Genomic DNA, 26299 nt, shown 5'->3' with positions numbered 1-26299 from the left:
TCTACGTGCATTATGTATTAACAGTTACTTGTTGCTAGTACTATTATTTCCATTTTGTGGGTGGGAAAATGAAGAGGTTTAAGTATGTGCCCAAAGTTACACAGCAGTAATTAGCGGTACAGAATGTTAAATCCAGGCACCTAATTCCTGAGTTTATGTTAACTCATAGTTTGTTGTAAAAATTAAATGAGATAATCCATGAAAGTGCTCAGAACAATCTTTGACACATAATGAGCGCTCAACCATTTTTGAAACATCCCAGGTAGAACTTCCAGTGTGGGGCTCTGTGAGGAAGCCATTCGGCTCAAGTATTTTCTTTAAAATGTCCAGTACTTTGTAATAGGCTTATTAAAATTTTTCAAAACAAGTATTTTAGCCAGCCTGGTAGGAATTAACCCTAGTTTGGTGGGGGGTCAGTTAACACTCTTTTAAGTAGCCTTGAACCTACAGAGGTCAGGGAGGAGTCCAAGTTTCCTTGTTATGATATTGGAAGAGGTCCACATTCCTGGCATAGTTATTTTTCTGGCTACAACTTAACTAGGGCACTTCCTTCTGGACCTCAGGATCTATAATTATCTAAACTGTACACAACCTTTGGTGCAGGCTAAGGAAAGTTTTGTGCTTTTTGTGTACCATCATAGGCGGCTTTTTAGAAATGACCTCAGCTCTTGTCTCCTCCATGGTTTGGCAGACATACAAACTGCCAGAGTAGTCATTTTGTTCCGGTCTTGACCGCTACTGACTTGAGCTCTCGGTATCACCTTAACTCTGAATTTTCCTCAGTGGGTTTTATTATCCTACCTTGGCTCTCGGGACTACATAAAAAGATAAGCTGTTACCTCTTCTCTCAAATATTGAGTTCCCTGGCACTATGTACCTTAATATTACAGCTGTTTTTATGACTGTATCCCTAAATGCAAATGACTGCTGTCTAGGGTAGAATTTTAAGTTTGGCAGACTGAATTCTGCTGGGCAAAGTAGTTGGTACCTAGTCTAAATACTACATCCTCTTTAGCAAGTGCCAGTCATGAGGAAAGGTGTCTGCTTCTGAGTTTGGAAAATGTGTGCTCAGTATTGCTCAGTCACGTCTGACTCTGCGACCCCAGGGACTATACAGTCCGTGGAATTCTCCAGGCCAGAATACTGGAGTGGGTAGCCTTTCCTTCTCTAGGGGATCTTCCCAACCCAGGGATCGAACCCAGGTTTCCCACTGCAGGTGGATTCTTTACCAGCTGAGCCACAAGGGAAGTCCAAGAATACTGGAGTGGGCTATCCCTTCTCCAGCAGATCTTCCCAACCCAGGAATCGAACTGGGGTCTCCTGCATTGCAGGCGGATTCTTTACCAACTGAACTATCAGGGAAGCCCCAGTCATGAGGAAAGGTGTCTACTTCTGAGTTTGGAAAAGGAAAGCTAGGTTGAAATAGCTCTTGGGACCACAGGCGAGGCTCATTAGGGTTGTGGGCATGGACCCTCACAAAGCCGGCATCGGTTCTTTCTCGGTGTTGTCATTAACTTGTGAAGGGCCAGATAAGGGATCTGTGCTTGGAGAGCCTAAGTGGAGGAGCACCCTCCCTTGGAAAAAGACAATCACTGGAAGTTCCTGCCTGAAAACTTCCATCCAGGTCTTAGATCACTTCATTTGCTAGAATGAAATCAAGAGAAGAGCAGGAAAGGTCAGTAAAGATAAAATTAATTTATTTGCCCTCGTAACTCCGTGGGCCGCACCGGGACCCCACAGTCCCACGCGCAGACCTTGCAGCAGTGGGCTGGAGAGTTGAAGTGTCTGGAGTGCCTGCTCCCTCGTCCACAGCTGCCTGGAGCCAGGTCCCTCCTGACTCCATCATCCTGCTCCCACATGCAAGGGGTATGCAGGTCCACCTGCAACAAACCCGGGCCTGCCTCCGCCGCAAGGACAGAATCTGAGGGTGACTGAGTGCGGATCCCTGTGGGCTTGGGTGGGTGGTGAGTGGGGAAGGCAGGCAGGAGGGTGTGGCTTCAGTGCAGAGAGCTGCTGTTCTGCTCTTCAAAGGCCATCTTGCCCAGGAGTTGGCTGTCCAACTCCACCCCACTCACAGGTAGCTGGAAGAAGTTCATTTCGGCTGCTAAGGCTGCCATGGCAGAAGGGTCCTGGCCAAACTGAGCTCGCAACATCATGTCCATTTTCTCCAGCCTCCTCTTGAGCCGCTTGGCCTCCCGCTCCCGGATGAGCCGGGCCTGCCGCTTCTCAGGGGTCTCGTTGGCTCGCTTCAGCCTCATGGCCTCCCGATCTCGTTGCAGCCGGCGTGCCCGCTGCTCATCCGTCTCCTGCATGCGCTGCAGGCGCTTGGCTTCTCGGTCCCTCATGCGCCTCACCTCCCGCTCCTCGGGGGTCTCATTGTCCCGCCGGCTCTTCTTGGCTGTGCGCTCTCGTTCCAGTCGCTGCAGCCGGACTTCCAAAGGCTCATTCTGCCGACGCAAGGCCCATTTGCGGACGCTGGGGGTCTGGGCTTCCAGCAGCTTCCGGTAGGCAGCACAGTTGTTGCATACAAGCAGAATTCCAGCAGGGTACACTGGAGGAGTAAAGGCAATGTCCTTCCCCTCGGCACTGGAGGGGCCTTCACTGTGGGCTGGTGGTAGGGATTCCACATTAAGGACTTCAGGGAGTTTCTCACTGGAAAGCAAAAATTTTGTACAGTTAATGCCATGGTCTAACAAGGCCCTGATTTCTTCTGTTCTGCCAGGCCAGTCACTCCAAGTTCACCACTAGGGGTCAGTTTGAGTACTTGGGAGACCTACTCCACCTTTCTACTCTTGCCCTTCTCTGGGCCAGGGTGTCTACCAAATCTTGAAGCCCACCTGGAGTTAGGGACTGAGCCAACTGCCACAGCAAGCACCAGAAATCAGAGGAGGAGCCCTTATGATGTGCAGTCCTGTTCAAGCCAAACTGATGGTGTCTTTAGGAGTTGTGCAGGGCAGTCCTCCTTGAGGTGGCAGCTGCTGTAGGGGAGGTCCGGTCCACTGGCTTCACCTCCCCCTGCCCGACCCTGCCTTGTACAGTAACTAGCAAACGGTGTGGACAGTGCACACAGCCCCAGTCTTCCTGGACACGGTGGAGACTGTCCTCCTGTGAGGGTCCTCATGGCCTCTCTAACTTCTTTCTCCAAGCTTTATCATGAAGGTTCTTGGACTTCCCACGTCTCTTTCCAGATGAAGATATTCTGATCAAGGAAAGACACGAGAATTCATTTCCCTTTGGGGGTGTTTTAACGGAATGGACATATTTACTAGCCTCCTTCCTTGTATTTCCAGAGTCAAGAGTCAGTTGCCTTTGCAACGCCAAGTCTTTGACTGGGAAAGGAGAACCCACACCCAGTTATCTGCTCCCAGCATAGAGGTTTAGGTGCCCGGCTCACCTGTTAAATGTGGCATGGCTAGTGAAACGGGCTCCACACACAGCACAGTTCGACCGCTGGTCCTCCGAGTGGATTAAGAGGTGGCGACCCAGTGACCCTGGGGAGCTGAGGGCCCGGCCACAGACGGGACACATGTAGCTCTTGGCGCTCACCACGGCTGCAGTGTGCTGGAAAAGAGAGCCTCATCTGTCAACTCACACCAGCTCCAGGACAAGTTCTACCCACTGAAAAACTACTTTCTGGGAAACATTCCTCTTAGTCTTAGAACAAGAACTCTTCTCCCTATTTAGCATCCAGAAAAGGAACAGGCTCATGTTAAAGGGCCTTCAGAAGGGCGAGGCCATCCACACCACTGCTCAGATTTCACTGATTTGAGTTCTGACTCTGTTCTGGGATGTGGGGCTGGCTTGGGGAACAATGAGATGCCACATTCCTCTTCAGAGCCAGAGAAGAATTTTTGCTCAGGATAATTTCTCATGGTCTGTCTGCCCCATGCTGTGTAGGTACAAATGCACTTTACCATCTTGAGCCACCAGGGAAGCCCAACAAGTACACTTTAAAGGAGCACTGAAGGCCAAGTCTAGAAGCTGGCTGGGAAGACTGGTACCCAAAAGGTATTTAAATGCACAGCCTTTCCTTCCATCTTTCAGTGTCAGTCTTCTGAAGAAATGCTTCCCCTCATGAACCAGTGATCTTTATGGTAAAACCCAGGCTGCCATGTGTGCTGATGCCTGTTCACTACAAATCATGACACGTGTTCTGCAACTGGACGGTTGTCTTGTTCTGATGTGTTGGTTTACACTAACTTTCTCCAGTCTTTCAGAAACATCTGTTAATTCACTTTTTTCTTCTTTAAAACAAAGCCCATTTCTCTCTCACTATATAAAATATACATTAATTATTTTAGGGAAAAAATGATACTTAATTTTCACAATGTCTGCCTGGGAACCCAGAACATATTCACTCAATGTATCCTACTTATTCTCTAAGAGTGGAATCTGGGTGGAAGCAAAAACAACCCAAGGTTCTTTCTGGGGTTGGAGGCAAAGGCTAAACAAGTCACTGGCGCCTGTTTTCCAGAGCATGTGGCTCCCCAAACCATACCTGGTACACGTGAGCAATCAGCTGCTCCCGACTCCCACAGTCGAGCTGGCAGAGGGGACACTGGCAGAGTCCAAGTAACGGGTCAGAATGCAAATTCTCCGTGACCTGCAACACAACAAGTAGGCAATTCACTAAGATGGTTTACCAGTCTCTTCCCTGCCCCTGCTTCTTTTAAAAGGGTATCCTGTTAAAAGGAACACAACCTCTTATCATCCATTATTCTCAGGTTCCCATCATGGGTCAAAGGAGAGTGACAGGGGAAAGGGAATTAAATTTGTTCCCATCTTCATTTTTTCCAAGGCTTCCTGCCATGAAGACATAGAATTACTCCAGAGAGCTTATCTAATTTTCCACCCTAAGGTAAACTCTGTAGGGAGAAAACTAGCTTTCCCTCCTGCCATGCCTCTTGCAAGAATCCTCAAGAGACAATTTAGTGAAAAGATGGCACCTCATTTAACACTGTGACTGAAATTTGCAAGTGTATTCAAGAGTACATCTCAGCAAGTCAGCTAATAGTTTTACAAAGATGGACATTCTGCCGGAAAGAAGTGGGGAGCTTTGGGAGCAGGAGCTGCGTGTGGGTAAAGTGATATGTGGGTGGGTGGAAAAGGAAGGCTGGGTGTGATGAGAACTGTGTGCCTGAGGGTTGGGTACCTGGTGCTGTGAAAGAAGAGAGGCTACGTCTGAAAACCCGGGAGACCCTCAGAGGCGAGAGTGCCTTCAGGTGGAAGAGAGGCATCTGGACAGAACAGAAGGGGAAGGGGTGCCCACACTCAGGAGCCATTTGTCACTTGCCTCATGCTCTACTACTTTCTTTCCACCAACAGGCTGTTCTGCATTTTCTAACTCTTTTTCCACTTTGACCACTGCTCCATCTTCCTCTGACGTATGGGAAGAGACTTCATCTTGTGTGGTCTCCTCTTCATCTCCCTCACTGTCACCTGGAACACACAAACTGGTCACTGGTTCTGATTTTGCATGAGTGCATCTTGTGTTGCTTTCCACCCAAGAGTTTGCAGCTAAAATGGAAAACACCCCCAGATCTTCCACAATATAGCTGGTATCAGAGCTTTTTTTGAGTACAAATCATGTTAAGTGGAAGCCAGCTCTCACTGTTCCTTATATTGTCATATATACACAAAAGAGAAAATTGGAGGTAAAACTGCATTGGAAAATGGTTATTAGGCCTTGTATATTATCAAAAAAGCAATAACTTCTTACACACGGTTCCCAAATATCTCACACTTCAAATCACACCTCCCATGCACCTCACACCATGCTTATTCCGACAACACACCACTTCCAACTTACCAACACTTATCACTGATCTTATTACTTACTTTTGTCCCTAACCTCGCTGCAGTTTCTCCATATACTCTGTTCTATTCTGAGACCCACTAGTCTTTTCTCTCCCAACAAACCCCAAGGCGCACTTGTAGAAACACCAAGTTTTTCTTTCTTTTTATCAATAAAGGAGGTAGTAAGAAATTAGGTAAAAATGTCACTTTCTAGGGGAAAAGCTGCTCAGGACAGTGCAAGAATTAGTACAGCAACCAACCTCTGGCATTCTGCAGTGGTGTTTGACTCATGGTGTCATCACCCTGCTAGGAACTCAGCAGTCTAGGCTAAATAACTCCATTACTCCTGGTGGTTCCTTGGATTATCTGATGGATAACTGAATGCTTAACTGGAGGCAACAGGATATTCTTTACTTCGGGATGAAACATCATTTCTCATGACTGAAGTAAGAATTGAGTTTGTTTTAGTTTAGGCGTAGGATGTGGCTGTGCAGAGGTCTGCCTGTGGCTGGGGATCTGCAAGGTTTGTGTGAGCTGATTTTTTTTTCCTCTCTATTATAAAATAGGAAAAGAAAATTTTTTTTTAAACGTAGTAATGTAAGGAGTTCTTTCTGAAAGGGGAAAAAAAAGTGCTAGTACATTGAAGATCCCGAGAGGAAGCCAAACCTGGGGAAGCTGTCAGACTCTAGTCCCGTCCCAACACCACCTGGGTCTTGGACTCCTGGGCCTGAATGTCAGTGAGAAGAATACAGGATGGAGCTTCACCAGGCTCTCTGCATCGGCAGTGGGACTCGGCTTTCTTAACTAACGACGCTTATCTTCTACTATGCCTTAAGTAATTTCTAAGTCTACCAGTAACTGGGCAAAACTGGTCACATTCCCTTTCTTCCAAAGAAAATCTACCCATGTCACCTGCTGGTAGTTACTTGTGTCTCTGTTAGATATCCCACTTGGTTAGTGGCCTGGATTTGAGCCCTGGAAAGATCTGTAGTACACGTGCACTACTCCTCAGTCCCAAGGTTTAGTTTGAATCCACTTCAGTAAATAAGGATTGGCATAGATTAAATGATACAATGTTTTCTCATCAGCTTATTTAGAATACTTGTAGTCTAAGACAATACTGTATCAAACACTTTTTGTAATTTCTCAAAAATTCAAATATATGTACTAGAAAGGTTAAAAAAAAAAAAAAGTCTGCCATGTAAAGGGATGATACAACTTTTCCAGAATGGAAACCTACCAGACCTCTATAGATTTGGCATTCCCACCTACTACTAAAACTGGTGGCTCCCACAGATTTTCTAGAAATATTTGGGTTTATTTTTCTGTACCTGAGCAATGACTTGCTAAATTACTTTTCATTGCTAACATGTTAGTTTAAATAGAAAATGTACGTAGAAGAGTGCAGAACTCTCTCCCTCTTCTTTCCTTTCCAACCCCAAATGTGGAGAAAAATCAGAAATGTCAATCTGAATTGATACTAATAACAACCAATATCAGAAGGATCAAATTAGTAAAGTGAGGGTATCATCCTAGAAAATAATACATCTCAAAGTTTATTTGTTCAAGCAAGTCATGGAACAGATGATCCCTGAGGTTCAACCAGTTACCAGCCACTGTCTTTTCAATCTCTTAATCAAAGGGATCTACTCAGGACGTGGGGTGTAAAGACCTCCACATTAGCAGTTTATATGCTATGTAATCTCACTAACAAGCAAATCCTCTTACAGAGCATTAAAACTGGGTCCTCAAGCAAAACTTTCAAGAATACCATGCTTATATTTTATTAATTATGAATAAATAGATTCTAAAGGACAGGGATTTTTTTTTTTCTTCTCATTTGATCTAGCCCAGGGGCTCCTTGCATACTAAACATCCCTAAACATCCCTATGCCCTTATCAGAGTTATCACAAACCTATCTATGTATGGCACTATGCCAAGTACTGCAGTCCTTGAGTTTTTAAAAAAAACAAAAACATAATGTCAAACCTGTTATCTCTCTGAACAAGCATATGCCCATATACCTTAAAACACCTGTGGGAACACTGAGGATCCAAAAATCTCCTTCAGGTCTTCCTCCCAACCCCCATGCACAATCCCCAGAGCACACACACTCTGATAATTCTTCTCCCATTGCCCTGAGTCATTACCAGAAGGTGCAGAACTCACTGCTACTGGAGTCCTGATCTCTTAGTTGTTGGATAGCTTGTCGCTGACTGCCAAGGTCTCCAGGAAAATCAGTTTTCATCATCGCCTGGCGGGCTTGCTCTTCTAGCCCAGCAAATACTTGATCCCCTGGTGGTCACAAGGAAAAATAGTCAGGCCACCAGCTGGGCGGTACATCCCCAGGCAAGCTGGTTGGAAAGGCAGACCATTCAAAGGTAGGAGACAGGCAGGTACCCTGTGGTGGGGTCATTCATCTCCAAGTCAGCTGGTGGCCTCCAGTGGTTTCTGGGCACAGCTACTCCTCCTGGGCAAGAAGCCAGATGCTCTAGAAAGCAGCATTTGCTTCTCTTAAATCCTCCTACTCTTGACTCCTTTTAGAGGTGATAAATTGCTATTATAACGTTCCATCAGGAATGGAGAGACAGAGACAAGAGGAGGCAAAGCGATGGGATGAAGATAGGGTGACAAATCTGGGCATAATTTCGAATCTTAGTGTATTAGTGACATGGCCCTGACTGCCAACTTCTGACTATGTAAACAAATGCTTCAAATGATCCATCTAAAAATAGTATCTCTGACTCCATCTTTCATCCATTCTCCTTACAAGACATACTATGGAAGTTTTCTCTTAACTCTCTCACATCTATAAAAATTAGTCACAAGCAAATAAAAAACTGGTAGAATGATTGATTAAAAGGAAAATGGATAATATGTGAATCCACTTCTGCTGAGGAACAAACTTCCGAAACATGCCAACCAGTTCACAACAGGATAATATTTCATCTAGTCTCTTGGTTTAGTATGGTTTTTCTCTTTGTATGGAGTATCCAAAAGCCCTGGAACCATCCTTGATTGTGCATTTATCCCAAGGAACTCCGCCTGGTGTCTGTGTGGTTATTGAAGAGTTAACATTTAAGTGCTCTTTTATTTCCAAGAGGCCAGGCATAAGGAAAAAAAAGAATTGGGTTTCTCAAGGTTTCCATTATCTCAGTCAGAGTGGAAACTACAGCCACCAAGGAAGAATAATAAAAGCCCTAGTGAAATGTCTGACAATAGGCCCGGTGCTTTCTTAATGAAGAGAAAAGGGAAATTAAACAGGCTCAGATTCTGAGGCTGATACAATGATTTAGGAGAAATAACCTGGTCAAATGACTTGAACAACTAGTCTTCGGGCAGTGAAAAAACTGATGTGAAGTATGACTTCCCAGGTGGCTCAGTGGTAACGAACCCGCCTGCCAATGCAGGAAGCCACAGGAGACTCAGGTTTAATCCCTGGGCCAGGTAGATCCCCTAGAGGAGGAAATGGCAACCCACTCCAGTATTCTTGCTTGGATAATTCCATGAACAGAGGAGCCTGGTGGGCTCCAGTTCATGGGGTCGCAAAGAGTTGGACATGACTGAGCGATTGAGAACACACACGGGCTTTGTGTGATTCACTCAGGTATTTGTTCAGCAAATATTCAGTGAACATGTCCTATATGTTAAGTGCTGAATGCCAATAATAGTGATTATTTGGCACTTCCAAGTTCCAGGCTGTGTTAGGTGCTTTATAGTTGCTTTGTTGTTCAGTCGCTAGGTCGTGTTTGACTCTTTGCGATCCCATGAACTGAAGCACTCCAGGCTTCCCTGTCCTTCGTCATCTCCCAGAGTTTGCTCAAACTCATGCCTGTTGAGTCAGTGATGCCATCCAACTATCTCATCCTCTTTTGCCCCCTTCTCCTCCTTTATAGTTGCTACTTCACCTTAATTCTCTGCAAGAGTCTTTGTTGTGGGAATTACTATCCATATTTTACTTGGGAGAAAAACTAAGATCTATGGTGGAAACAAAGATTCAAACTCCAGTCTATCCAACCCTTAATAACTATATTTTTCGACTCCTTTCTAGCATAGTTGTAAACAGAACTTTAAGTGGTTCATTAGAGTGATTTTACCAAAAACAAATGGTTGTCTTTGTGTGATAAGAATAGCTCTGATCCTACCGTCAGTGTTACTTTCCTTCTAGGAGAAACTGATATACACAATGCAAATATCAAAATAATATTCTCAAGGCCAGTAATGACGGAAGGAACCATCATTTTCCGGTTCTGACGCCATGTGATGAGTTACCATGCCTGGCTTAGAGTGATATTATGCTACTCTGAATGACGCTATGAGTGGGAACAGAGATGCTGAAAGTCTACGTGCACTTCTAGATACACAGCCCTCAAGTAAAGGAAAAATAAGCTGCTTCACGTCGACTTTCATAATATTCAGGATGACACACTGGGTATAAATTATAGCAAGGGACAGCAAAAAATGAATTCTTTGTTACAGTGCCTCCTCTTTCCTCTCTGTAGGAGTAAAATATTGAATTTCTCCTTGTTGGTTCCTCTGTAACCACAAGACCATGGCCAACTGGAACAGTTAATGAACTCTGGGTAAATCCATGTTTTTGGACCTGGTGGCCGTGGCAGGTATGACACTAAGGAATAAGTTATGTACTAGCATATAATTATCAAGGGCAGACCATCCGCATCAAAGACATCTCTAAAGAAGCCTATCTAGAAACCAGCTAGGTTTTTAACACACCAAGAATCTATACTTTCCCCTCCTTTCTTAATGGGGAATCACCACTGGATTCGAAGGACATCTAAAAGGATATGTACTTTTTAAGATCAGCTAGTAATTCAGTCTAGTCTCCATTAACCTGGGCTAATATTTTACTTCTCTTGACGTTATCTAAATATTTAGGCCTTTACAGAACAGAGAAGAGTCTGTATAATACAGCCATCCTATCCAGGACTTTTGGGAGCATTCTCACCTTGGATAGTTGGGCTATATTAATTCTGTTATTCTTTCCTTTGGCAGTTTGGAAAGAAAAGCTATGGTCCCATATTTTATTCCACTCCTGACTTGGGAAAAAGGCTAAGGTAAACTTTACTCCTCAGGGATATTCCTATTTTAAATATCAGCATAAAGCAAACTATATAAAAACTATTAAAAAGGATTCTTTCATAAGAAGGTAGTGATACTTGCTAAAAGTATGTCATATTAACTCAGGTATAATATGATCTATACAGATACTAGTGATTAAGAAGTGTTACACAATTGCCTGCTTTTACAGTGTAGAATTATTATTTCCTTCTGTCTTGAGACTATTGGAGTAGGTTAAAAAAATCCTCTGGTTTTAGATATCAATGTAAAGTAACCATCTTATTTAATTAACATGGATATTTATTTGTCTATTGATAGTTGAGAAAAAGTCATCTAAGCTCAACAGTAAAAAGCAAGGTGCTACCTCTCATTTTATGGTATGAAATCTAGATACTGTTGGTCTGATCTGGCTAAGGTTTTTTAGACCAGATAAGAATAAAGTCACACAAGCAAGTCTGTAGAACAGATGAGAAGCCTGAGATGAAAGTTACTAGAAAGAAAAAGATTTTACAATTCTGTTTCTTGAGTCTTTGGTGCAGTTAAATAAATGCAATGTCTGGTGGAATGAAATCAAGTATAGCAGTTGAGACATTTTCTAGGAGAGCAGATGTCGAATTCAAAATAAAATAAGTTAGTGTTAGGATTGAGGTGCTTAGGATTCTTTTTCTAGCTGACAGTCTCCGTAACTGAGGTGCTACATGTTGGGAACAGAACCATTATCTTACAAGGATGCTGACAATGAATAAAGACAAAACAAATTGCACTTTTTAGAAGATGAGGGACTTTAAAGCCTTTTTTCCTACTTCTCTGTAAAAGTTAAAAAACTAATTGAAGTTGGAAGTTTTCAGTCTCATATATAGTTTGAAAACAAAAGTCTCTTAAGAAATAGTTTTCCTTTATTTAAGTGGTTTGCTTGGTATAAACACATCAAATGAAAGTGTGCAAAGGACTGTATTCGAAACCACTCTAGAAACAGTTTACAGAAGTTTGTACTCAGAAGGGGGTGAGATGAGGAAGAAGGGAGGGAAGAGATCTAACAGAGATCTCAAGCTATCAGCAGTTCCTCTGTAACTAACAATAATTCTGGACTTCTATTCCAAAGCTCTGCATCAAGTCTATTAACCAACTGGGCAAAACATAAAGAGTGCCTAGATGTTTCTGGGAGAAGGAGAGATCATGACGATAATTTAGATCCAGAGACAGTCCTGAGAAAAGCCAAGTATATGCCAGAGCATCCTGCCCGTTGGCTTCTAAAGTAGATCTGACAGATGCTGCTGGGCTACAGCAGTGCAATTCTTAATATATTCTTTTAGGCGGGCTTTGAGCTTCATGCCACACAATCCTCTTCTTCCCAGAAGGCAGATCTGATGGAGCTCAGCCATTACTCTGCTCAAATGCCGATTGGCTTTGACATTTAAGCAAAGCTTCTGCAGACCTTCCTTCCTCCCAGAACCTGAATCCATTCCATTTACTTTAAATAGAGGAGAGGCATTAAATTCAATATATTTGATTGGTTCTATTTTGCTGCAAGGGGATAGAAGGCTCACGTGGTCAGAAGACTGAAATTACTAACTTCCACTTGTCATTATTATCATGGGCAATGAGAAAATGAGCTTTCAAAAAAGGGAGGATCAGCTTTAGTCCCAAAATAGTAAATAAGCAGAAGGTTCCGAGAGACTAGCAAATCTCAGGGTCTTTCTTCTTTCTTAGTCCATCGTGTGAGATGCATTCACAATTTCCTGCCCAAAGGTCTCACTGAAAACAGCCCCTCCCTGAAGGTCTGCTTTTTAGTTGCACCCGAACCTTGCTGTTCATAGCCCTCTTAATGGTTACCAGTGCAGAGCTTGCAAAGTCCTACCCGTTCCACCACTGTACTACGATATTCACTAGCTCAACTCTAGAAAACTGCATTTCTGCAGCCGTGGATATGGTATTCCCTTCTTCTCTATGGCGTGTTCCAACTCCAGCAGCAGCTCACCCTGGCTTTGAGTGACTATGGTGGGAAGAGATGCGGCTATGGATTTATGCTATGTGGGTGTAGGAATCTGCCACACAAGCATTTACTGGCTCCCCTGGACTGATCACAGTCATATATCATCTCTGTGAGCTACATTCCTCCAAGTCTCTTTGGACAGGTGGCTTTTACAGGTAAATCCCAACTCCAGTGACTGCCTTATTTGTGAACTCATCACTTTACTAAGAGTTCCTTTTCCTACCCTGCCTTCTTGGCGAAACATCTGTATCTTTATCAATATTCATCTTCAAACCAGAGCAGAGAAGACAATCCTGAACTTCTGTGTTCAATTACCTATGCTACAGATACTTCATCCTGTCTCTCTTGACAATCCTCACATTTAGGGCCACTAAATTTCACTGTTTTGGCAGCAATTTCTAAATTGCTTCTGAACAATTTCTAATTGTTCAGAAACAACTAATTGTTTCTGAACCACTCACTTTTATATTAAGCAGCCTTCCAGATCCACTTACTATAAAATACACTCTGAGAAGCATCCAAACTTGCTCTGTTTTATACAACTCTTCTGGGACTTGAATAGAAGAATTAATTGTATATGAATGTTTACCACCCTAATCTCATTTAATCTATAACATACTGAAGTCCTCTTAATTCCTCCGTACCTATGGTTTTCTCTCCTACTCTTGAAATTACCCAATAAAATAAAATAAGGTACACACTGTTTGGCATACAGTATCTTTTTAATAAATTTTAGTCCTTTTAACTCCTTGACTAACCTAACCTCTCAAATGTAGGATTTCTTTCCTTAAAAAAAAAATCTTTCAAATGTTCTAATGCTGAATTCCCTTCAAATGTTGCTGTGCTTTAGTCAGTCCTCCATAACAATAGGGGGCTATTTGTCTCTTTTTTACGTTTGAATGAAGATGTTTATCTGCTCAGAACAAAGGAAATTGGTTAATTGTCTCAAATCTGCATAAATATGTCAATGCTCATTTAATAAGGCCCTTTTGAACACCCACTCTAAGGAGTGCTGCTTCCCTGATGGCTCAGTGGTAAAAACAAAATCCACCTGCCAAGCAGGAGATGGGTTCGATCCCTAAGTCAGGAAGTTACCCTGGAGGAGGAAATGGCAACCCACACCAGTATTCTTGTCTGGGAAATCCCATGGACAGAGGATCCTGGCGGGCTACAGTCCATGGGGTCACAAAATAGTTGGATATGACTTGGTAAGTAAACAACAAATCTGAGCAGTGCTAAAAGTTGAAAGGGATAGCAGTAATTATATATGGGATATAGTGTCTGCCCTCCAGAAGTTTATAATCCAATTACTGAACTAAAACAAAGATATGAACCTGATGAGAAATAATGCAAGGCAGTAAAGCACAGCTGTTTTCTGTTATCAGTCTCTCCTTCATGTGATCCATCCCGCACACTACTTTGTAATTTAAATGTCACTCCACTCTCCCTGTTTAAAAACCTTACAGTATCTCCTTACGGTCAGAATGAAGTATGAACTTGGCCTGGCCTTCAGGCCTCTGCAATGTACAGTTAAACATCTCCAACCTCATGGTCTGTGGTTTCTGAACAAATGAAACTTCTGCTTCATACAAAGTCTCCTTGTTCCCTGAACATATCATGTGCATTCCCTCTTTGTATCTTTGCTCATGCAGTTTCCCCTACCTGATTTTACAAAACTCTCCTTTCCTCTGTTTTAAAAAAACCCACCTTCTACTTTCTAAAGCCCAATTCAAAGTCATGTTGTGGGGCCTCTTCCATCAAGCATTCCCTCGCTACTTCAGTCCATGGAGTTCTCTCCCTCCTCTTACCTTCTGTAGTACACACAGTGTACAGCATCCTTATTTGACACTTAGCATAGATTATCTTGCTATATGCTCATCTACCTCTCTATATATCTGTGGCTACATTTTAGTCTTACATATCATTTTATTGTTTTATAGCCTTGGCATCTAGCACAAAGCTTTGCACAGAGTAGGAACCCTATAAATGTCTGTTAATGTGAATACTAAGGATGAATCAAGAACACCTATTCCTAAGACAGGTTTCCAAGACTTCACCTAGCACAGACACACTTTAAATCCATCACATTTGATACCTTTGACTCTTTTTTGCTTCAAGAATTAGTGTGAGCCAATCACCTAAATTCAGATTACTCTTCCATTCCAACCCTCAGCATTCCCAGGTTTTAGAAGAGAAAAGTCCCATACTCACAGTGAACTTTATTTGGATTCGTCTGTTTCCGACGGGACATGTTTTCCTGATCCAAGAGCTCTGGCTTTTCCCAGTTTCACGACTGGATGTTACCACCTCCTTGCAAGGTGCCGACCTACAATAAAAAGGATAATGTTAGCATGTGTCATTCAGCCTGGAAATTATACACAATTAAAAGATAAAAGACTTTTTAAAATAGTTTTTGAGCATATAAAACTCACCATTTATAAATTACTGTACTACTTAAAGAGAGAAATGAATAAATCTCTGGCATAACATTAAGGTCCCAAGAAGTTTGAGATGGGACTCTAAAGGATTTAGAGAATTTCACTCTAAATCCACTTGTGGAATCCAGAATACTGTTAAGTAATCATGTTCAAGGTCACAGGGTAGAAAGGAAAGTGAAAAACTCAGGCAACCAGCGTTAGACACACTGTGGGCTCACCCCACAAATTGTAAAAGGAAGCAAAGGAAGCTCAAAAGGGTGGCAGCTCACATGTCACATGCCCTCTGGAAGTCAAGCCCTGCAATCTGCACCAGTGGGAGCCTCCAGATGTTTTTTTCAAGAGGTTATCTCTCCTGGAGGGGACAAAGGCACCACATTCCTGTGAAACAGGAAATATCTCAAAACTCTTGGGCACCTGTCAATGAAAACATGGGAAGTAGAGCCTCTACTAGTGATGTAGGCACAGTGCCAGGCACTGTGGATGACAGGGCACTAAAGCAAATCAGACTTCCAATGCTGAAGATGGGCTTTCACCAGAAGAGCTGGGCGCCGTCCACATTGTTGAGTACTAATTCAATACCCCAGTGTGAAGTATCAACCTGGCCCTGCTCACATGCTCCCAGGTGGCGGTCAAAGTTAATAACTGTAGTGCCTCTTCTCAATCCAGCCTTTGTGTAGCAAAGAGTGGGAAGAACAAAGAGAAAAAGTCCCCAAATGAGGAGTGTTGCAGAGACATGCACCTGCTTCCCTGAAATAGGAGGAAACAGATACTTACGCCTACAGTTCCTGGTTAGTTATAAGAAAGGCTTTCCCAGCATTAAGTGTTGTTAGAGAGTCTGAAATGGATTAGTAGAGGAAGCTGTGAATTTTCTTTGAAAGACAGAGTGAATAAACAGACATAGATTGAAAAGAGAGATATTCTCTTTCCTACCAAAGATAAGAATGTGGACCTGATCACCCTCGAACTTTTCTTTCAGTTCCTGCCTTCTCAAATTGTACTCACACTGAATAAGCAAATATAAAATTGTAGTTTACTGCCTTAAGAGGCATTATAAGAGGTTACTTACTACCATCTATACTCTGCACTCAAGTTAGTGAAGACTTGCCTCCTGTTATGCCAACTAACTCCTCTATGTAGCTAGAAAGGACCTCAGACCTGTAATCAGATCCTGCCTCCCCTTACCAAAAGAAGAAAGAAACCGCAAATGGCAAAGACAGGCCTCCACAGGAAGTGGCAAAGGAAGCAGCTTTCAGGCAGTCTTCTATCATATCTGCATATCAAACACAGTTCTTTTTCAGACCTTTAATTAAAAAAAAAAAAAAAAAACTCCAAATGTATACAGTAAAAATCAATTTTAAGGTAGAATGCTGAGTGCTAATGTTAATGAAATGTGTTCTCTAAGTTTTGTTTGTTTAGATGATTTCTTTTTAATCAAATAGTTATGTCATAAACTGAAGCGGTGAATGAATATTACACTTTGGGTCTTTTTCTATAAGTCTGTGGAATCACAAAACAGAAAGTTGAATGAAATGCAGGTTGCCTATCATTTTTTCCCCCCAAATTTGCAGAGGAATAGCTCTCTATTGTATAAGGAAGAAACGAAATCTTAACTAATATTTATATTTTCTTCCCATCAAGATCTGAAATTGAAACTATGAGATAAAGGCAATAAAGATCCTTCAAAAGAAGGCCAAATACTTTGAGACAGGCTCTATTCAGATCATCTTGGTGAGGCAACAATACTAAATACTAAACAATACTAAAGCTACAAATCTGAAACAGAGATCAGTATTTGCATATTTAAATCTCCAGTGTCCACTGCATCTCACAGTCCTCCTAGTGGTCAAATGAGGAACCAACCAGATGGTACCCAATGGGACTGACTTCACACCTGAGGGATTGAAGGGAAAACAAGCAAATATTCTTACCTCCCTCAAAAAAAAAGAAAGCCTGTGGGGTTTTGGACTCTTGAAAATAAATGTCATTTAATTAATTAACAATTAAAAAATCTAGCACTGGAGGTACATTCTTGACTGCACAACAAGATCTCAGAGATTAGCCAATTGTTTTACAGCAGTAAAAGCTAAAGAATTCCATAGACACAGTGCCCTAAAGTTCACTAACTCAGTTTTACTTTCAACACTGACTCAGTTCCCAAGTCATAATCCGAAACCCACACAAAAATGTAAATGGATAGCCTGAACATCACCATCTGGAAGAAAAAGAGGATGGGAAGAAAGGTAACCGGTGAGATTCAGGTTTACAAGAGATCCTATTTTAAAAGGGAGGCAACTTTGTCCATCTTTAGTACAAGGTTAAGAATCCTTGGGAGGGAGGCCAACAACTCCTCTTAACACTGTCCCTGATCTCTCACAGGTGTTAGGCTGCAGGTTCCAGGACACGCCACAGACTTCGGCAAGGAAAAAAATGGGTGAAATCCAAGCTTTAAGAAAAGAGGGTTCACTCCCACCTCCAGATCTGGTGCAGTTCCCACGGAGCAAAGTAAACTCGCCTGAATCCCAGTGGTTTGTACCTGCCAAAAAGGAGAGGACAAGAAAGCTGGTCACGTAGCCGCCTCCCGGTTCACCCTGTTCCCGCTTCTGTTTGGTCCGGAGCTTGTGTATACTCAGCCGAGACGGTCCCTCTGACTTCCTGAAGCAGGAGCACAGGTAGATTCCCGGGAATTATCAGCCAAGAGCCAGAGGGCTTCCGAGGCGGCTCAGACAAACGCTCAGACAATACAGTCTTCTCAGAAATCTAAATTTAGAAGCCTTTCTGGAGACGGCGGCTCCGGACTGATACCCGGGTCGGCACCCTCACGCCCATCCTCTCCCTCCCCCAGGTCCAGCCCAGCCTGTCAGTCGCCGGGGCCGTCCCGGCGGTGCCCGGCTGAGACCGACCTAGGCCCACGCGGAGAGGGCGGCGGCGCGGACACCCCTCCCGCGCCCGAGATCGCCAGAGGGACGGGAAAGAGGAACGGCCGCGGTGGGGAGTCAGCCGGGTCCGGCCGCGTCGCGGGAGCCGGTGGCAGGGGGAGGGTCGGAGCCAGGACGGCCCCCGCCCCCCAGGCCAGAATGAGCCCCTGGCCCCCTCCCCAGACGCAGACTGACAAAAGGACCAACAGCCGGCGACCAAGGGAGGGGGCGAGGAGCCCCTGCATCCTCAGCCTGGTCCCGGATGGAAAGAGTCGGGGGTCTTTTTACCCGGCGCCTCGGCGCTCCGCGGCGCTCCGGGTCCCTGGGCCCCGCCTCCGGACAGACAGACCGCCGGACAATGGGCCCCAAGCCGCAGCTCGGGCCCGCCGGGCCGGGGCTCTCCGCGACTGGGCCCCGGCGAGCAGAGGGCAGCTCCGGGTCGTGCCGGTGGTGGGGAGCCGAGGGGCGGCGCTGCAGACGGACAAAGCCAACAGCAGACAGACAGACTGAGGGGGAAAAGATGGCGACGCGGGTGGCGGGAGCGCGCTGCTCGCGCACCCGCAGCGAGTGGAGCGCGTGCACGAGTCTCTCCTCTTCACCCCCCCCTCCCCCCTTCTTCAGCTTGGTCCCCCTCCCCGCTCCCCAGGCGCGCGCCCGGAGGCATGGGCGGGGCTTATAGGGAGGGGGTCCGGGGAGGCGGGATCTAAGAGAGCATCCAATCACAGACATTTGAGAGGGGCCTCTTCAGCATCCTCGCGCCGCGCAGACCACCCAGCCTCGCACTCTCCAAGGTCTTTCTCTGGTCCTGTCAGCTCCTCAGCTCCCCTTATCGTCTCCTGAACCTTTTAACTTCACCCTGACTGTCAGCTCTGATCCTGGTTTCCTACCCCACCTTCGAATTCAGCCACAAAACCCACATCCCCCAACCACAGTTCCACCACAGGTTCCCCCTCTCCTTAGCCCAACCTTAGCCTCCCCGTTTCCCCAAACCCAAACACTCGTCCCTTCATTTCCCCACATCTCATGGTTTCTTCGGGCCCCTAAGGCATTAAATGTGACCGAGACCTAGGGGCCACGGACCACTGTGGGAGGGGCTAGGTTCAGCTGTCAGAAACTCGGAGGAGACAGATCTTTAATTCCTTTTAGACATGTAAGTCTCGAACATGATTCTCGACTAATAACAGTAGCTGTACACCGGCGGCATAAAATTAATTCAGAGAAGGGTAACTTGTAGCATTGTTGCCACTTAAGGGACATTTGGGGCAATTGAGAATGGTTAGACTCATTTCCTAATAAAACACTTCTTTCCCCTCTCATCGTTCCCTTCTGTTTCCTCACCACTTCCCTTTCTTACCTCTCATTCTGTCATCCCTCTCATTGTAGAATGTGTAAGTCTGCCTTTGATAAGGCTCACATGGAGAAGTAGGGCATGCGGTGGAAAGAAGGTGAAATCTGATATTAGAAGATCCAGCTTTGAGTGTGTGGCTTACAAGCCTGGTTACTTTGGGCAAGTCACTTCTCTATTTTGAACCCCTGCTTCCTAAAATGTGAAATGGATAATAGTGTAATAATTCCTAGTCTCTACTGTCGTAGGGTTGGTGTGCTGATTAAGTAAAATGAATGTATGAAAGCGTTATGCATGTATCCCGTATGATCATTGACCCCACAAAGAGGAGGCTAAAGAGAATGCTGACCTTTGCTTATAAAGCAACAAGTCCTGGTATTTGCATAAAGCATTCTTGCAAAATGGCTTTTCCAGAAATCTCTCAAGAGATGATATCATTCTCTCCATCTTGTGTTTAATGTGAGAGGATCTTGTTCCTTCATAATTCTTTGGTAAATGGCTTATTCATTCATTGTGGCTGGGATTTGAGGTAGAAATTATTATTCTTGAACTTCAGTTAAATTTCATTTTAAAATAAAAAATTAAAATTTCCTTTAAAATTTTAATTTCTGGGTAGGTAACCAGAAAATGGAATAGTCTCATCCAACCAGAAGGCTTGTAGACAGTGTAAGAATGTAAGCTGGAATAAACACTGGCTTTTGTACTTAACAGTAATTCTTCATGAGTTTAGACTGAGGGATACAAATACGGCTGTATTATGTCACTTTAAAATTGACATAGTTGACATTTTCAATATGAAAATAGCTAGCAGGTAAAGCATTAGGAGAAGGAAATGGCAACCTACTCCAGTACTCTTGCCTGGAGAATCCCATGGACGGAGGAGCCTGGTGGGCTACAGTCCATGGGGTCGCAAAGAGTCGGACACAACTGAGCGACTTCACTTTCAACTTTCAAAGCATTAGGAAAGAGCCTCCAGGGATATTTCTTGGCTTCCTCATATAATAATGTGTAATACTGGGTGGTTGGTTTCATCTACTTGAACTGCAAGTAAAATAGAGTCATAATAATGCTATTTTTAAAACCTTCATGTACCCTAGAAATGGGCTTACCTGGTGGCTCGTAAAGAATGTGCCTGCATTGCAGGGGACATGGATTCAATCCCTAGCTTGGGAAGATCCCCTGGAGAAGAAAATGGCAACCCACTCCAGTATTCTTGGCTGGGAATCCCATGGACAGAGAAGCCTGGTGGGCTATAGTTCCATGGGATCACAAAGAGTCTGACACAACTGAGCAACTAATACACACACACACACATACACCCTAGAAATGCCTCTGAGGTGTTATGATTCAGGGTTATAGTCAAATAAGGGAAAAATTATTAAATAAGAAATTCATTTATTTTTTTCTCTGCTGTCACCTAAACATGTTCTGGATCTAGAAGACTTTTTCATTAATCTTGGGTTTTTTTTCAGCTTCACTTTTACTTTTACTTTCCCAGTCTACTTACGAACTAATGCTATTATTTTGCCACTTTAACTATATTAACTTTCCCTTGAAATATCCTCTTGTTTATATTTATTGGCTCCTGCAAAAACCTTGTTAGGGCTTTACATTACAACAATATTGATAGGACAACTTAAAGAATTTCATTTAAAAATTATTATGATTTATACTTTATAATTCACATACCATGAAATTCACCCTTTTAAAGTAAAGCTCAGTGGATTTTAGTATGTTCACAAGGTTGTGAAACATCACAAGTATTTAATTCCAAAACATTTTCATCACCTTGAACAGAAACCCCAGACAGCTGTCAATCCCTCTTCTTCCTCCTTCCAGCCTTTTTCAATCTTTGGGTCTCTATGGATTCACCTATTCTGAACATTTCACATAAATGCAATCATACAATAATGGGTCTTTGTGGTTGGCTCCTCTCACTTAGCACCAAGTTTTCAAGATTCACGCGTGTTGCTATGTGTGTGTCAGTACTTCATTTCTTTTTTTTTTTTGGTCAAATAATATTCCATTGTATGGATATACCACATTTACTTCCATTCATCAGTTGATAGATATTTGTGTTGTTTCCACTTTTTTGGCTCTTCTGAATAATGTTGTTGTGAACATTTGTGTACAATTTTTATGTGGTCATGTTTTCAGCTCTCTCAAGTGTACACCTAGGAGTGAAATTGTTTGTTCATATGGTAACTTTGTGTTTAACATTTTGAGGAACTGTCAAACTTTTGCCCAAAAAGCCTGCATCATTTTACATTCCTACCAGTGATGAATGAGAGTTCCAATTTCTTCATGTCCTGTGCTACACCTGTTAATGTTTGTCTTGTTCATTATAGACATTGTAATACAGTGAAGTGATATCTCACTGTGGTTTTGATTTGCTGATGGTTTTGATTTGGTTTGATTTCCCTGATGACTAAGAATGTTGAACATCTTCTTGGGCTTATCATTAACAATTTGGAGAATGTCTTCACAAATGCATTGTGCATTTTTGAGTTCAGTTATTTGCCTTTTTATTATTGTTTTAGAAGTGTTTTTTAAAAAATATTCTGTATACTAAACTATTATAGCATATGTGATTTGCAAAAATTTTTTTCCATTCTGTAGGTTGTCTTTTCAATTTCTTGATAATGTCCTTTGAAGCACCAAAGTTCTTCTATTTTTCTTTTTGTTTGCCTTTGACTTAGGTGTCATATCTAAGAAACTATCTCCTAGTCCTTAATCATAAAGATTTCCATGTATATTTTGTTCTAAGAATTTTATAGTTTCAGCTCTTATATTTTACTCCTTGATTAATTTTGAGTTAATTTTTGTATAGGTATTAGGCAGGAATGTTCAACTTTATTCTTTTCTATGCATATATCTAGTTTTCTCAGCACTGTTTATTGAAAAGTCTATTCTTTCCCCATTGAACTCTCTTGTTATCCCTGTTCAGAATCAAGTGAAAATAAATATATTGATTTATTTCTAGATTTTCAGTTCTATTTTATTGTCCTATATGTCTATCCATATGCAGATTCATACAGTCTTGATAAGATCATCATATTTTAAGGAGATGGAGTTTATATTTAGTATATAGAGTTATAAGTTTTCATGTCTTTGAATTCATTTAAGGAAAAATTAAGTTTTATAGGATGATTGCAATCAGGATAAATGTCATGAAAAGAATCTGATTTGAGAATTTCCTTTTGATCTGATATGTGAACTCAAATGAAAGTTTATCATTGTGATTTATTGCATTTTTCTTTTTCTTTTTTGATAAACTCATACACAAATTGAAGGTAAAAGGAGGATGCAAATTATTATGGAAATGTGGACCTATGAAAATTATATCATGTCGAGTCTCAAGATCTGGGATCAAGATCTGATCCTGGCACTTACTGCTGTTGATCTTGGATTGGTCACTTTACAGCTCTAAACTTCACTTTCCTCTTATAAAAGTTAATAGACATTTCTGACCTACAGTTCCTCACAGGAATGTTGTGAGCCTCAGGTTGAGTTAATATGCTTGTAAGTACCCTATAAACTGCAAAGTGCCATGGAGATATTTAATATCTGTATATAGCCCAAATTATTGATGTTCATAAGTTCTCTGAGGAGTCATTTCCTAAGTGCTCTAAAACATGCACTTGTTTTTTTTCTAGACCTTATTAGGAAGATATCCAGAGTGGTTTCTATTTCACTTTACAATTTTTAGCCTAAAAACTTTCTGAGACTTGCCCCTTTATAAATGTTAGTCCTTAAAAAAAAAAGGCAAATTACTATGTTGCTTCAGTCGTGCCCAACTCTTTGTGACCCCATGGACTGTAGGCCACCAGGTCCCTCTGTCCATGGGATTCTCCAGGTAAGAATACTGGAGTGGGTTGCTATGCCCTCCTCCAGGGGATGTTCGTGACCCAGGGATGGAACCCTGTCTCCTGTGTCAGGTTCTTTACCACTAGTGCCCCGGGAAGCCCTTCTTCTGTTGTGTGTGAAAGTCGCTCAGTCATGTCTGACTCTTCGTGACCCCACGGACTATACAGTCCATGAAATTCTCCAGGCCAGAATACTGGAGTAGGTATCAGTTCCCTTCTCCAGGGGATCTTCCCAACCCAGGGATCAAACCCAGGTCTCCTGCATTACAGGTGGATTCTTTACCAGCTGAGCCACCAGGGAAGCCCCAGCACTCAGCAAACTTTTTCTATAAAGTTTACAAATAGGCTTTGTGGGCAATATAAGGGTTCTGCCACATATTATTCCGCCTTTTTTTTTTTTTTAAGATTTATTTATTTATTTATGGCTGTGCTTGGACTCTGTTGCTTTGTGCAGGCTTTCTCCAGTTGCAGGGCTCGGGGGCTGCTCTTCATTTCAGTGCACAGGCTTCTCATTGTGGCTTCTATTGCAGCGCACGGGCTCTAGGGCGCAGGCTTCAGTAGTTGTAGCTCCTGGGCTCTAGAAGACAGGTTCAATAGTTGTGGCTGCTGCTGCTAAGTCTCTTCAGTCGTGTCTGACTCTGTGCGACCCTATAGATGGCAGCCCACCAGGCTCCCCCGTCCCTGGGATTCTCCAGACAAGAACACTGGAGTGGGTTGCCATTTCCTTCTCCAATGCATGAAAGTGAAAAGTGAAAGTGAAGTCGCTCAGTCGTGTCCAACTCTTCTCGACCCCATGGACTGCAGCCTACCAGGCTTCTCCGTCCATGGGATTTTCCAGGCAAGAGTACTGGAGTGGGTTGCCATTTGCCTCCTCCACAATAGCTGTGAAGCATGGGCTTAGCTGCCTAGCGGCATTGAACCCATGTCCCCTGCACTGGCAAGCAAATTCTCAACCACTGGACAGAGAGGGAAGTCCTGGTTTTTTTATTCACAGTCTCTTAACACTGTAAAAACCATTCTTAGCTGGAAGGTCTGTACAGAAACAGGCCTAACATTTTGTCTTACAAGCTTGTAAGTCTCTTCAAGTACTATATCAAGTTTTATTTACAGCCACTAGTTATAATATATACATAAAATAGAATTACTGGTTAGTTAACCAAAGAAATGTTATGTGTTAATTTTTATCCTAACAGCAAAGCAGGATTTTCAAGTGAAACAGTGTGAGTCATTTTGTTTTTTTTGGATTATGTTTTGCTTTGATTAAAACTGGTCTAGTCAGCCAGGGGTAGAGATACTGTTTTGAATAATTGGCAGGTTGTGGTACAATTCACATTGATATATTATAGGACCTAAATAATTAGACAGGACAGGACACAGGTGACGATTGCTGAATCCAAGAAATTGCTGAGTTAGAAGCAATTTTTCTAAGTGAAGCATCATTTTTTAGCAAGACAGTGGCTTGATGACACTTTTCACTCATCTTTACTGTTATGGTTTGTTCAAGGGTGCAAAAATGTCAAGGATTCCAAAAGTTATGTAAATACACTATTACTGATGGCATGGGGAAATAGAAACTCTCAACACATTGGTGGTGATGGTGTAAATTGACACTTCCTCTTTGTAGGGTGATTTGGCAATATCTATCAGCATTAAAAATATACCTACACTTTGACCCAGTTCTTCTGCTTCTGGGAATTTACCCAATTTGTACAATCCACACAGGCAAATATTTAAGCATTGCAGCATTGTTTATACAGGCAAAATATTAGAAATAATGTAAACACCCATAAATAGAGCAGTGCTTAAAATATATGGTTCACATAAAATGGAATATTATGCAGCTCTTTAAAAGAATGAGAGTTATTGATAATTGCTGCTATAGTATAATCTCTGAGATATGTATCTTAAAGCAAGCTATAGTACTAAACAAGTTACACTACAAGGTCAGCTCTCCATACCTAAGAGTTCTTCATCCATGCAGCCAGTCAACCTTGGCTTGAAACAATTGTGAAGAAAAATTGGAGAAAGTACCAAAAAGCAAAATTGAGTTTTCAGCTCACTGGCAACTATTTACATAGACTTTACATTGTATTGGGTATTATAAGTAAATCTAGAGATGATTTGGAGTAGATTGGAGGATTGTGTGAGGCTTCCCTGGTGACTCAGTGGTAAAGAATCCACCTGCAGTGTGAGAGAGACACGGGTTTGATCCCTGGGTTGAGAAGATCCCCTGGAGCAGGAAATGGCAACCCTCTCAGGTATTCCTATCTCAAGAATCCCATGGACAGAAGAGCCTGGCAGGTTACCATCTGTGGACTTGCACAGAGTCAGGTGTGACTGAGCATGTGTGCAAGGAGGATCATAGGTGGTATGTGAGAATATTAATACTACAGCACTTTACGCAAGGGACTTGAGATTTTGGTATCATTGAGGTTCCTGGAACCAATCTGCTGATACCAAGGGACAACTGTAGAATGTATAGTGTGCTGCTGCTGCTGCTAAGTCGCTTTAGTGGTGTCTGACTCTGTGCGACTCCATAGGTGGCAGCCCAGTAGGCTCATCTGTCCCTGGGATTCTCCAGGCAAGAACACTGGAGTGGGTTGCCATTTCCTTCTCCAATGCATGAAAGTGAAAAGTGAAAGTCAAGACGCTCAGTCGTGCCTGACTCTTAGCGACCCCTGGTAGGACTGCAGCCTACCAGGCTCCTCTGTCCATTGGATTTTCCAGGCAAGAGTACTGGAGTGGGTTGCCATTGCCTTCTCTGGTGTAGTATGCTACTACATGTTTAAAAATAAGTCATATTTATGTATATGGCCTTACAGATAGTATCACTGGAAGGACTTCAATAGCATTAACATTGTCAGAC

The 26299-nt window shown here is 42.9% G+C and overlaps 2 protein-coding genes across 11 annotated transcripts; one reads left to right on the top strand and one right to left on the bottom strand.

Moving 5' to 3' along the window:
- Positions 1–1680: 1680 nt before the first annotated feature.
- ZNF821 (zinc finger protein 821) lies at positions 1681–18646 on the bottom strand. 10 transcript variants are annotated; one of them, XM_070770858.1, is made up of 10 exons: positions 18511–18646; positions 17778–17840; positions 16490–16607; positions 15081–15195; positions 8198–8267; positions 7967–8092; positions 5294–5439; positions 4499–4603; positions 3395–3561; positions 1681–2652 (listed from the first exon to the last, which is right to left on the bottom strand). In XM_070770858.1, the coding sequence occupies exons 5-10, from the start codon at positions 8211–8213 to the stop codon at positions 1998–2000; spliced, it is 1215 nt and encodes a 404-aa protein (XP_070626959.1). In that variant the 5' UTR covers positions 8214–8267; positions 15081–15195; positions 16490–16607; positions 17778–17840; positions 18511–18646; the 3' UTR covers positions 1681–1997. The 10 variants fall into 10 exon arrangements, 9 of the variants coding, with proteins under 9 accessions (XP_070626959.1, XP_019835446.2, XP_019835447.2 ...); XR_002182851.2 differs by lacking the exon at positions 8198–8267 and adding an exon at positions 2838–3199 and having other exon boundaries at positions 2517–2652; XM_019979887.2 differs by lacking the exon at positions 8198–8267.
- On the top strand, positions 17497–18732 carry LOC139176974 (collagen alpha-1(II) chain-like). The gene is made up of 3 exons (XM_070770207.1): positions 17497–17547; positions 17879–17976; positions 18150–18732. The coding sequence occupies exons 1-3, from the start codon at positions 17497–17499 to the stop codon at positions 18730–18732; spliced, it is 732 nt and encodes a 243-aa protein (XP_070626308.1).
- Positions 18733–26299: the final 7567 nt, after the last annotated feature.

The sequence above is a fragment of the Bos indicus genome, chromosome 18 (genome assembly GCF_029378745.1).
Source record: "Bos indicus isolate NIAB-ARS_2022 breed Sahiwal x Tharparkar chromosome 18, NIAB-ARS_B.indTharparkar_mat_pri_1.0, whole genome shotgun sequence".
NCBI lineage: Eukaryota > Metazoa > Chordata > Mammalia > Artiodactyla > Bovidae > Bos > Bos indicus.
This window is presented reverse-complemented; position numbering and strand designations above follow the sequence as displayed.

Bases quoted from the DNA above. Each gene is read 5' to 3' on its own strand.
- ZNF821 (XM_019979887.2), bottom strand. From the start codon at position 15,120: ATGTCCCGTCGGAAACAGACGAATCCAAATAAAGTTCACT. The intron at 8,093-15,080 runs GTGAGTATGGGA...TGTGACCACCAG, and splicing joins GAATCCAAATAAAGTTCACT to GGGATCAAGTATTTGCTGGG. The intron at 5,440-7,966 runs GTGAGTTCTGCA...TGTGTGTTCCAG, and splicing joins AGATCAGGACTCCAGTAGCA to GTGACAGTGAGGGAGATGAA.
- LOC139176974 (XM_070770207.1), top strand. From the start codon at position 17,497: ATGGATAGCCTGAACATCACCATCTGGAAGAAAAAGAGGATGGGAAGA. The intron at 17,548-17,878 runs GTAACCGGTGAG...CTGGTCACGTAG, and splicing joins AAAAGAGGATGGGAAGAAAG to CCGCCTCCCGGTTCACCCTG. The intron at 17,977-18,149 runs GTAGATTCCCGG...TCCCTCCCCCAG, and splicing joins TTCCTGAAGCAGGAGCACAG to GTCCAGCCCAGCCTGTCAGT.